This window comes from Tachysurus fulvidraco, chromosome 20 (genome assembly GCF_022655615.1).
Source record: "Tachysurus fulvidraco isolate hzauxx_2018 chromosome 20, HZAU_PFXX_2.0, whole genome shotgun sequence".
In the NCBI taxonomy this organism is placed as follows: domain Eukaryota; kingdom Metazoa; phylum Chordata; class Actinopteri; order Siluriformes; family Bagridae; genus Tachysurus; species Tachysurus fulvidraco.
This window is the reverse complement of record NC_062537.1, coordinates 7,668,278-7,679,459: the sequence shown is the minus strand read 5'-3', so window position 1 is coordinate 7,679,459 and position 11,182 is coordinate 7,668,278. Positions and strand designations below refer to the sequence as shown.

General features: G+C 38.4%; 2 protein-coding genes across 3 annotated transcripts; one reads left to right on the top strand and one right to left on the bottom strand.

Moving 5' to 3' along the window:
- The first annotated feature begins 1,402 nt into the window (after nt 1-1,402).
- On the top strand, nt 1,403-4,545 carry LOC113638030 (regulatory factor X-associated protein). Its single transcript, XM_027139000.2, has 3 exons — nt 1,403-2,041; nt 3,196-3,306; nt 3,979-4,545. The coding sequence occupies exons 1-3, from the start codon at nt 1,670-1,672 to the stop codon at nt 4,078-4,080; spliced, it is 585 nt and encodes a 194-aa protein (XP_026994801.2). The 5' UTR covers nt 1,403-1,669; the 3' UTR covers nt 4,081-4,545.
- Nucleotides 4,546-4,642: 97 nt separating this feature from the next.
- smad9 (SMAD family member 9) lies at nt 4,643-10,705 on the bottom strand. 2 transcript variants are annotated; one of them, XM_047804988.1, is made up of 7 exons: nt 10,483-10,705; nt 8,938-9,531; nt 7,766-8,020; nt 7,406-7,516; nt 7,103-7,324; nt 5,776-6,011; nt 4,643-5,186 (listed from the first exon to the last, which is right to left on the bottom strand). In XM_047804988.1, exons 2-7 carry the CDS (start codon nt 9,440-9,442, stop codon nt 5,043-5,045), a joined length of 1,473 nt encoding a protein of 490 aa, XP_047660944.1. In that variant the 5' UTR covers nt 9,443-9,531; nt 10,483-10,705; the 3' UTR covers nt 4,643-5,042. The 2 variants fall into 2 exon arrangements, with proteins under 2 accessions (XP_047660944.1, XP_026994790.1); XM_027138989.2 differs by having other exon boundaries at nt 5,776-6,032; nt 10,483-10,702.
- Nucleotides 10,706-11,182: the final 477 nt, after the last annotated feature.

The following is an 11,182-nucleotide window of genomic DNA, read 5'->3' as shown; positions in this document are numbered from 1 at the left end:
GATTATATTTCAACATCACCTCATCAGTCAACATCGCTCTTGTGGAATCTTCCAAATACAGTGGTTTTTTGTTTTGTTTTTGTTTTTTAAAAAGGTGTATGAAAAAAATGAACTTTTACTGGCACATCATTCAACCATCTTTCCTAAGAAAGATGGTTGAATGATGTGCCAGTAAAAGTTCATATTTCATATTATATCATCAGTGACCGATGGAAAGTTTTTTTAAGCGTTACATGTTAAATAGATTCACATAATATCCCATGAATAATTAAGTATTTTAATGATTGTATTTAAAAATATTGTATTTTAGTTAGCTGGGGCAGGCAAGATGCTGTTTCCTGTGCTTTGGATAGGTTTTTTTTTAATGTTATATTATTGCTCCAAAACATGGCTATTGCTCAGGGCATTTTACATACGTACATACTATTTTTACTCATACCATACAGTGCATATGTTTCCAAAATAGTTTATTTTGATCAATTAACAAAATGGAAAGTTAGAAGAGAATTCCAAGTGAAATCAATATTCTGGTGTAACCACTCTTTGCCTGCAAAAGTTTTTGAAGGAACTCACCAGGAAGGTTGTTCCAAACATCTTAGAGAACTAACTACAGATCTCCTGTGGATGTAGTCTGCCTCTTCATGTGATCCCAGACAGACTGGATGATGTGGAATGTCTGGATGATGACAGACTGTGCATGTGGTAGCCTGGTTAAGGTGTTGGGCTAGCAATCGGAAGGTTGTGAGTTTGATCCCAGGTCCACCAAGCTGCCACTGTTGGGCCCATGAGCAAGGCCCATTATGGGTCAGTTGTACAAAAATGAGATAATGTAAGTTGCTCTGGATAAGGGGCATCTGCTAAATGCTGTAAATGTAATGTTGAGTTCAGGGCTCTGTGGTACCAAACCATCACTAGCAGGACTCCTGGTTCTTCTCTATGCTGAAGATAGTTCTTAATGACTTTGCCTGTATGTTTGGGGTGGTTGTTGTTGTTGTCCTGCTGCAGAAAAACATCGGGGGCCAATTAGATGCCTCTCTAATGGCATTGCATGATGGATAAGTATCTGTTATCAGTATTTAGGACTTAATCTTAATCTCAAACAACCTGCTTCCTGCCACAGCCAAAATATTTCAAATTCAATTATAAGTGAAACTTGCAAAGTATAATGTAATAATACCGTTGAATACAATAGAAGTGAAATCATTTTCCACCCCGAAATGTGTTTGTGTTCATTTTAATCGTGTCAAACATTAACACTGTTTTTAATTACAATTTAAAACATAAAATTTTTATGGTCGATATATTTCAGAAATTAAAGTTCGGTATGTGTCTGTAACTATATACGATATTTAAACTTAATATATTGCTACTTAATGTAAATTGTTTCTTTGATGACTTTAATTTTGACACAATCCTACAACTACATCCGGAATATTAGCGGCTAATTCGCCTGTTGTTGCTACGAGCATCATACATATAAACGGCACCGACTCTGATTAAACACCTTGTTTTTAAGCCTTTTTTTTATCCTTTTTTTACCCATTGTTTATTTGTACCTATTGAAACGAACAGCTTTCCATGAAACGGGATGTGTTTTCTTCCGTTAGCTTCATGCTAGACGCTAGCTGTCACTTCTCACTTTGAGTTTGTTTATCAATCAAAACGCAACATGAGTGAGAACGACAGCGTAAATTCTGAGGCTATTGTTAATAAAGAAGCCCACATGAACCTCTCCGGGAACAAAAGCAGGAGTGTAAACAGTTCCCCTCCGGAGATGGACGCTGTGTTTGACATGGACGAGGAAGAAGAAGAGAGCGACGCTTTAGACAACACCGAGCCGAGGGAGAGCGCGCCGAGCCCGGCGGAGCCATGTGACGAGAGCGCGCCTAAGCGCTGCGTTTATGACGGCTGCTCCGAGACCAGTGCTCTGGGTGCCAAGCAGAGGAAACCATGGATGTGCAAAAAACACCGCAACAAAATGTACAAGGACAAGTACAAGAAGAAAAAGAGCGACCAGGCTATGGCGACTGGGAAGATAGACGTAAGCACGCTGTTTATCTTAATGTAGGGCACTTTAAAGTGTATAGTTACTGACCTTTTACACTGAACTAGTTTCATACTGTCACATGTGACATAATGTAACATAAATAAAATTAAATGTGTTCTTAAAGTGCCTGAAGTCCAACATCATAGGGTACCTCTTTATACACTGATGTATTAAAGACGGCAAAAACAAAATCTGAATAATATCTTTCATACAAATAAGTAACTTATTATTTATGAGTGTCAGATCATGTCTGTATGAAATTGGTGTATGAAAATCTAAGGAAGGTCAAACCCACAAACTGGTCATAATTAAAGTAAAAAGGTCTTGTTATTCAGTGTTATGATGTGTTACAGTTATGCATTTACAAAGTGTGGGAGAAGCTTTTAGAATGAGGAGGTAATTGCAAAGGAAATAAGATTTCCTGCTGTAAACAGTTGTGAGAATATGGCTGCTAGATATTTTAATGTGGAATAGAAAAACTAAAGCCGGCTTCAAGTAGGAACTTTGCTGAAACACTGCTGGTCAGATCTATAATTTGGTTCAAGGTCCATTGACATTACAGCAGTGACACTGATATGGTACTGTATTGTGTGTCTCAGATGCAGCGTGCTAAGATTCTGAACACATACTGGACACTTTATTAGACACAGGTGACCGCTCATTCAATGTGTGTTAGTTATCCATTCATTTATCATTAGGTCATTTCTGACCACAGCCCCACTGCTGAATAGATATTGTTAGTTGGCAAAATGTTTCTCACCCTGGCGTAAGTAATACAAAGTGTAGAGTCTTTTCTATTTTTTATTGATACTGTCACTGATAAAATGTGCTGCATTATTATGTTCTTCATATTATACTAAGTGAAGTATTTATCATATATGAAACGGTCTGCTAAAGCTTTGTAAATGAAAAAAAGGGCTATTTTTTTGCTTTAGAATTTATTTATTTAAATATTTATTTATGTTCAAGCATAACTATACTTATAGCAGCGCTCAATATAATATCATATAAAAAAGGCAGTCAAGTTACCTTTAGATAGGCTGGGTTTAGTATATTAATGTACTGTATAAAATGAAAAGGTGGGTGAGATACCCTTAAAATAACGTGCCAGTGTCTCATGGCATGAATGTGTTTCTTTTGAATTGTAGGAAGGCTCAGAGGAGAGGCCTGTTTCTGTGACAAAGCAGCGGCTCGGCACTGTTGGAGAGAGACCCACAAGACCTTCGCTCATAGAGCAAGTGTTAAACCAAAAGAGGCTGGTGAGTTCCTTATTCTTGGCATACACCAACATTCCAAATAATTTGACTTATTTGTAAGATACATAGATGGTCATGGATTTGGGAAGATCTCAACAGTTCAACAAAACTTCCAGTATTTGGCTTACATGTTCCTATTTTAAATAGTAAGCAATAGCTGGCAAACTGTGTGTATCTATGTAGATAACAGCAGAAGAGCACATTAGGTTCTACTCCTGCAAGCCAAGAACAAGAATCTGTGATTGTCATGGGCACAGACCCACAAATACTGGACCTGTAAATGTATGATCGTATGCATTATGCTGCTGCCACATGATTGTGAGATTGTATAACCGTATAAATGATAGGTGTACAGGTGTACCTATTAAAGTGGGCAGATTTGAGTATTTATTTAGCAGCTGAGCTCCAGGGATTTTATATATGAGAATCACATCTGATACAATTTAATACATATATATATATATATATATCATATAAATCAAGCCGTTTACATACAAAAAGTAAATAAAGCGATAAATAAAGTAGTAGATAAAGAAGTACAGAAAGAATTTATTAAAAAAGTTAATACAAAAAAAATCATTTATGAAAGTATTTACCTAGCTGTTTGTTGTCTTTTTACTTATTCGTTCATTTAATCCACTTCACATAATTCTAAACTATACTCCTCTTTTGCAGTCTCTTTTGCGAAGTCCAGAGGTCATCAGTTTCCTCCAGCAGCAGCAGCGTCTCCTCACCATGCAGACACAATCTCAAAGTCATGACCAGCAAAGCTACTGAGCACTGTGTGTAATAGCATTTTTTTCTGGGGATTATACACTTTACAAATACTTTAGGAAGAGCTTATTTATAGCTTTAAAAATGTGAAGGATCTGGACTCAGGCTGATGTTAAAATGACATGCCACCACTATGGAACTATGGTGTGAAATCACATTTCATCAAGGCCTGGATGAGCTATCATGATCATCATTAGTAGCAGTTCTACTGTATAAAGTCATTTTTAAACTACCATGTGGGTCTTCATCAGATGCTGTTATTTTATGTGCTATGATGCATGTTATTTTAAACCAATTATGTGAAAACTGTATAAAGATTCACTCTGTGATATTTTTTTTAACACTAGTGACTTTGTGTGTTCATAGGAATTTGTTTTAACCACTTAATTATTATGATATCATTAATGCTCTGTATAAAGAAGATTGTGTATTCTTATTTGTCATAGTCAAATATATTTGAATAATTTATCATTTTGCCCTTTGATGTTCATTTGAGTTTAGTTTTATTTGCATGAGGTTGGTTTGTTTGTGGTTTCCTTTAAATCACAAGGCAGTTACCACAAGATTGAGAGGGAAAATCTGTATTTCAAAAAAATAAGAAATATCAGGCATGAAATAGGGTTCAAAATGTAGTCATGTTGCCAACACAAAAAAACATCAAGCTTCATTGCTACTACTTTTGCTTTGCCTTTCTGTGTTCCTTAGTTTTTCATCACTGTGTTGCTGTCTGAACTGTTCAGATTATTGGACAGTGATCATGATTAAAAAAAATCAAAGACTAAATAAACACAGTTGTAATACTTATTTTAACAATTAGATGCACAAGATGCTTTAAACATTCTTTCTTTAGTCTGTGATAGCCTACTGGTACCATGAACCTGTAGTGAAAACTGCCATTTTAGACACTGCTTTCTCCTCTGCTGATCCTCAGGCTGTGCTGTGAGTTACAGAGTGTATTAACAGTGTTAGGACACAGATGAGATAGGGTTGTGTGGGGAACCCATTTGGGTCAGAACTTTATCAAGCCATTGCAGAGGTCCATGCAGGTGGATCTCTATCCAGCAGGGAGTGCTTGTGACATCCTGGCGGTGGTATTCTGCACCCCAGCCCTAAGGGGGAAAAGACACCGTGGCATAATGTTACTACAATGTTACAATACTAATCACAATAGTGTGTACAGTATGCCTTTATCAATTAGGGGGTAAAAAATATGAAATTAATGTTAAATATGAAATTAAAAACTGGCAATTTATAAAGATATATGCTAACAATTTATTGTTTATATGAGGATGAAATTAATTGAAATAGAATATTTACATTTGCTCATTCAGGGTTATAGCATAAGTATTTTAGCTTTTTTAAGCTTTTTTTTAACTGTGATATTATGTAGACTGATAGCAAGGTAACACACTGCACACTACATATTACAAGTGCAGGCATTCATTTTCTGCAAAGGGTTCTGTAACCATACACAGAGGGTCAGGTGTGCTAACTTATGGAGGAACATTATATTAATGTTGAAATATTATAATATAAGCATAATATACAGTTTAAATTCACAAAATTCTGCAATCATTTGGAGACACATTTTGGATGAAAGAAATATATTCTTAACTACGGAATCACTTAGTCAACAGGTGTATGTAACAGTGTATGTTACCTCTAATCTGTATATGTATGTACACTAGATCCAATTACCTTGACAAAGCTCATTCTGATGGTGCACATCTTAGTGAGCTCGTACACCACCTCAAAGCCGTGGTTGACTGACTGTGACAGCAGCTGGGCAAACAACTGGTTGTTGAAGATCTTGAGGCTGCAGCCACTGGGGATTTTACACACGGTGGTGGCATGGAAGCCATGCTGGTAGTTGCAGTTGCGACTTTGTACGAAGATGCTGCTGTCACTCAGGCACTCGGCGTACACCTCACCCCCTACATAATACAGGTGCACACCTGCCAACATTAAACAAGGTTCAGTTAAGAATTATGTATTAATTATTAGACAAATCTGTCATCCAATATCCAGTCTTCTATTTTAACTCTGTAACAAGACATTTCTTGCCAGATTAAAACTGAGAAAGATCTTTTTGATCTGATTGATTCACTAGACAATGGAACCATAATGTAATAAATTAAATTGATAATGGTCATTTTTATGTATGCCTAATGTATCTTCAGATAATAACCAGAATTTTACATAACTCAAGGTACAGATGAGAGAAATGATAGATGAATGTCATCAGGAAAGTCCTAATGGTTTAACGTATAAGATGCATTATAATGCTATGGGTTTCAGCAATGGCCACAAAGTTTAAAGAGAAAAAACATTAACAGCAAGAAAAATTTGAAAGTGGAAAAACTTCTGATACTGAAACCAGGATGAAATGAGACCATAAAGATGTGGGATTCATATACTCTTTCAACTCGTTATTTTGAAATTTTGTTTCATCACATGCCAAGCAGAAACCTTAAAACCCCTTGTTTTTCAACCATCTTGCTCTGGTTTATGTCTCTCTCAACAATGTAGCTGCAGATAGGACACACAATTGGCAGGCATCCAGTTAGTGTGTGTGTGTGTGTGTGTGTGTGTGTGTGTGTGTGTGTGTGTGTGTGTGTGTGTGTGTGTGTGTGTGTGTGAGAATGTGTGTGTGTGCATGTGCTTATGTTGCTTTTTCTCTGTTTTTGGGACTTCCAGTGCTAGGATCAGAAGACAGAATGAGAAACATAATCCTAAACATTAATCCTTTACTATGCTGATGCCTCACACAAGCACTGAGAACATTTTTAACTCATAAACCTGGTCAATGCACAAGACTAATCAAATCAGCAATCTTGTCAGCAAATTACAATTAATAACCCATAGTTATTGGCACAGGGGAAACTCTGTGACTTGCCCAGGTTCTGTTACACTGCACTTCCTGACCCCTTAATCGTGACCCTTGTGCTGACCTAACACTGAGTTAATAGGCATAAAAACAGTCACGATTTAAAAAAAAAAAAGGTTCGATAAAGGATAAGGCCACCTTTGCCTATGTGCCGGCGGGTGTGTTCAATGGTGGAGTTGCGATTGACATTGGATAGCAACCCTAAGCAGAACCGCGTCTTGTTGTTAGATGGATCTGTGAAGCCATCCACTAGAATGCTCCGTGATGATGCGTGGAAGGTTTCACCGACTCGGTTGTTCAGTTCATAGTAAGCCACAGAACACCAGTGCTCTGGCTCTTCATAACACACCGGTCTCAAGTCTACACAAACACAACACAGTTTACTATACTGAACAGCAAAACATCAACAGCATTTTATATAATGTGTGAGTTCATGAAGACCTCTGTGTGGAGCAGACAGAGTAAGTTTAGTCTTGGTGTTGGATGACTCTCCAGGTTTCACATCCTGTGGAGGGCTCGTTTCCATCATGCTGTAGGGTGGTGGTGGGGTCTCTGATATTTCATGAAAGAAATGATAAAAATTCTTTATTTTTGTTATTCGTTAATTTAGCACAAGAAGACAAACAATGCAACCAATGTACAACAGAATAAAAAATGAGATACAAAATTACATTCTTTTTTGCCATGAAATTCAAATCCACATTTTCCACATGAAAAAATTACATAGCTGTCACACTTATGGCTTATGTCCCATTTCTAAATGTTTGATGATTATTAATATATTTTAAATAATAAACAGACCTGTAATGTGGTAGGGGCTTGCAGGGTCAGACGTACTGCTTGGGGAGTCTGGGTGGCTGTGTGCACTTGGGGACTGGAGAGAACTGGATGGAGATGAAGAGAATGAGCTACAAGGCAGCGGAGGAAATGAGTCTGGGAAAGTGGCATTCTGGGGCATGAGTGGCTCATTGTGGAGAGAGGCATGGCGGAATTTGGCCAACAGACTGTGCTGAGGGTTGAACTCACTGTGACGAGGAACCAGGACAGGGGGCAATACTGCAGAAAGAAAGAAATGAATAGACAAATGAAGAAAAATACTCATCACACTCTTATAATTTTATATATAAAAAGCTACACCTTAAAATTAAAACAACAACAACATTGTGACATTTGGTTGGCTCCAAGCTAAGGTTTGTAAGGTAAATGCACTTGTTCTAATATGTTATAGTTTCTACTGTAACAAATTATCAAGGGAATTTTATGGGTAAAATAAATAGACTTAAAAACTAATTGTTGTCATTGTTTGAAACAGTCAGAGATAAAGTGGTAACCTTAAGACTTCTGAGACTGAAAAGAAGGCAGGAATTTGATGCCATAAATTTTTAGGAGAAAAAAAGAACATGTAGGCTGCGGTATATAAGAAATTAAAATTTGTTTACAGGCTGTTATTAAAAATTCTTAACTTCGGGATGACAACATGATTATATCCCTCTTCTATATTTTTCTATGAAACCACATTCAGTCGTGTTATGTCCTTACTTATGTTTGTATACATACACACACACACACAAAAGTATGTAAACACCTGGTTTTCACATCTGTATGTGTGTTATTAACACCCTACAGTATTTCAAAAATATGGATATAAGCCCATATGATGTTGGCACCACTCCTATGGTAAGCCTTTCCTCTAGATTTTGGAATGTTGTGTACATTCAGTCACTAGAGCAGTAGTGAAGTCTGAGATTTGTTTCAGATGAGGAGAACTGGCACAGAGATTTAGTGCTGTTCCGGTTTAACACCTTTGTGATATTTTTGCAATGTAGCTTGTGAATGCATCAAAGCTCCACACACTTTGGAACAAATTTAGAGGATTTTTTGCAATTCAGCACAATTGAAAACCTGTCCACAATGTGCTTTGTTACATCCCATCATGAACAAAGAGCACAGATATGATACATGAACACAGATACCTGGGGTCTCCACACGGCGGTAATGGTAGGGGTTGACACAGATGTCTTTTTGTTTGGAGCCGAATGGAAACTCACAACAGTCCAGTGCTTTAAGCTCATGGTGTGACTGTAGATCAGGCCAGCGCCACACACGGCAGTAGATGACATGTGGCAGGCCTTTCCGATGCGAGACCTGCAGCCGTCCATCCAGGGAGCGCGGGATGGTCACACACTTGCTCGGCTGACCTGGACAACTCAGTGCCTTCTCCAGCTCCTCCATTGCACCTTTCTTTTTTTTCAGCTTCTTCACTAGTGAGTCCACAGCCTTCTCTGCCCATTTCTCCTCCTCATCACCTTGTTTCCAGCCCAGCAATCGCTTCACAGCTGGACTTGTAAAGGAAAACAGTGATGTGATAGATGTAGTGGAGTGCATTGCCACGAGGTGAGGGAAGCTTTTGAGGGAATTAGAGAAGGAGGGGCTGTAGTTGGTGCCACTGATGGAAATGTTCAGTTTGTTTTCTCTCATCCAAAATCCAGGAGATGTTGAGGGTGAATCCCCTGTGAAAGGGATATATCCTTGGAGAAGCCAAAGGTCTGGGTTTGTCCTTTAACTGACTGGAAAAACAAAACATTCATTCAAGGGGACAAGGTTAAAATGTAATCACTTGTCAAGAATGGAAATGCTTTAGGCACAGTTCGACCAGAAAATAACCATTAAAAATTGCACAAGAGGGCAAAATTATACTCCCCTCCTCATTAGACTTTCAGTAGCACGCTCTCTCTCTGGAACAACACTGGGATCTCAAGAGCATTGCTCAGCTATTACCGCTGCTGTCAACTTCATCATTAATCATCAATAAAAAAAAACTGATCTGACCCTCAGAAATGTAAAGTTGAAAAGTTGAAAATGTGAAAGTAAAGGTGAAGAACTCCTGAAGTCTCCTGATGAATGATGTTATACAGCATCTAACCACTTTTGACTAAATAAACGAAACGTAAGCCAGAAATGCAAAAAGAAATAAAGTAAATGGGCAAAGCGAAGGCAAAGTAAACACCTAGTAAAATGTAGTGAGTGCATTGTTGGCTCTCTGCTCTGTGAGCCAGTGTCTGGTTGTGAAAGTGGCGTCTGTGAGTCTGAGAGCTCAGATACTCTTCATCACCTGACTCACCTCTCCCATCATCACTATCATTAACTGCACATCTCTCACACACACACACACACACACACACACACACACACACACACACACACACACACACACACAAGGGTTTTACACTCATTTAAATAACAAGCTTAAAGGTAACTTCATGTATGAGGAAAATTAAGAGACTAGTAAATAAAGTTAAATGTGTATTTTACACCGTCACCTAAAGTTCATATAGAGAAATATAAGCCTTATATATATGTAGACAGTGTAGTTATATACCATATGGACGCACTTGTCATCACTATTCCACAAAGCCAATATTGTTGTTTTTTTTCTCCTTTCCCCCGAAACAGACTTATTATTCACCTTAAATAACAATAATACTAAAAGCACAGACTATATGTAGGTAAATTCTTACCTGTTTTAGTTCGGTGCAGAACTTCCGTGCACTGGAGCCTATTCCTGCTATGGCCGCCTTGTGTGTGTGTGTGTGTGTGTGTGTGTGTGTGTGTGTGTGTGTGTGTGTGTGTGTGTGTGTGTGTGTGTGTGTGTGTGTGTGTGTGTGTGTGTCTGGAGGTGTAGCGCGTGTGTCTGGATGGAGCCGCGGCTCCGGCTGCACATCCCGGCGTCAGCCAGGCTGGAGCCGCACTGCCTGCGTGCCGGATTCATCCGCGCCGCCGGAACTTTACACAGCGCTTGCGGTACACAGTGCACACTGAACTGAAATTAACCAACAAAACTTAGTAAAGCCAATCAAACGCATTAAATGTGGAGCTGACTGAAATAAACAAAGCGTGTTTTATTTGCACGGTTAAATCATTACGACAGACTGCGACACATGTGGAGAGCACTGAGGTTGGACATGGAGCTCTATATAAGCTGCACATGTCAGTTAGGTGACATCACCTGACTGTAATGAAGCTCAAGAAGAGTTTATGCACTTATTACTTTTTTTTTAAGTAAACCAATGCAAAGATCTCGAGAAGGTATTATACTGACGTCGTTCAGTTTGGACCCACGTTTTGGCTGCGTGCCAAAAGGTTTTATCGATGGCTCTATTCCTGCTGCGGATGGATACACTTCGATTTGGCATCTGCGCGCAGTCTGTTCTAGTTAAT

Bases quoted from the DNA above. Each gene is read 5' to 3' on its own strand.
- smad9 (XM_027138989.2), bottom strand. From the start codon at position 9,442: ATGAGAGAAAACAAACTGAACATTTCCATCAGTGGCACCAACTACAGC. The intron at 7,517-7,765 runs GTCTGTTTATTA...ATGAAATATCAG, and splicing joins AAGCCCCTACCACATTACAG to AGACCCCACCACCACCCTAC. The intron at 6,033-7,102 runs GTGGCCTTATCC...TAATGTTGGCAG, and splicing joins CCGCCGGCACATAGGCAAAG to GTGTGCACCTGTATTATGTA.
- LOC113638030 (XM_027139000.2), top strand. From the start codon at position 1,670: ATGAGTGAGAACGACAGCGTAAATTCTGAGGCTATTGTTAATAAAGAA. The intron at 2,042-3,195 runs GTAAGCACGCTG...TTTGAATTGTAG, and splicing joins TGGCGACTGGGAAGATAGAC to GAAGGCTCAGAGGAGAGGCC. The intron at 3,307-3,978 runs GTGAGTTCCTTA...CCTCTTTTGCAG, and splicing joins TGTTAAACCAAAAGAGGCTG to TCTCTTTTGCGAAGTCCAGA.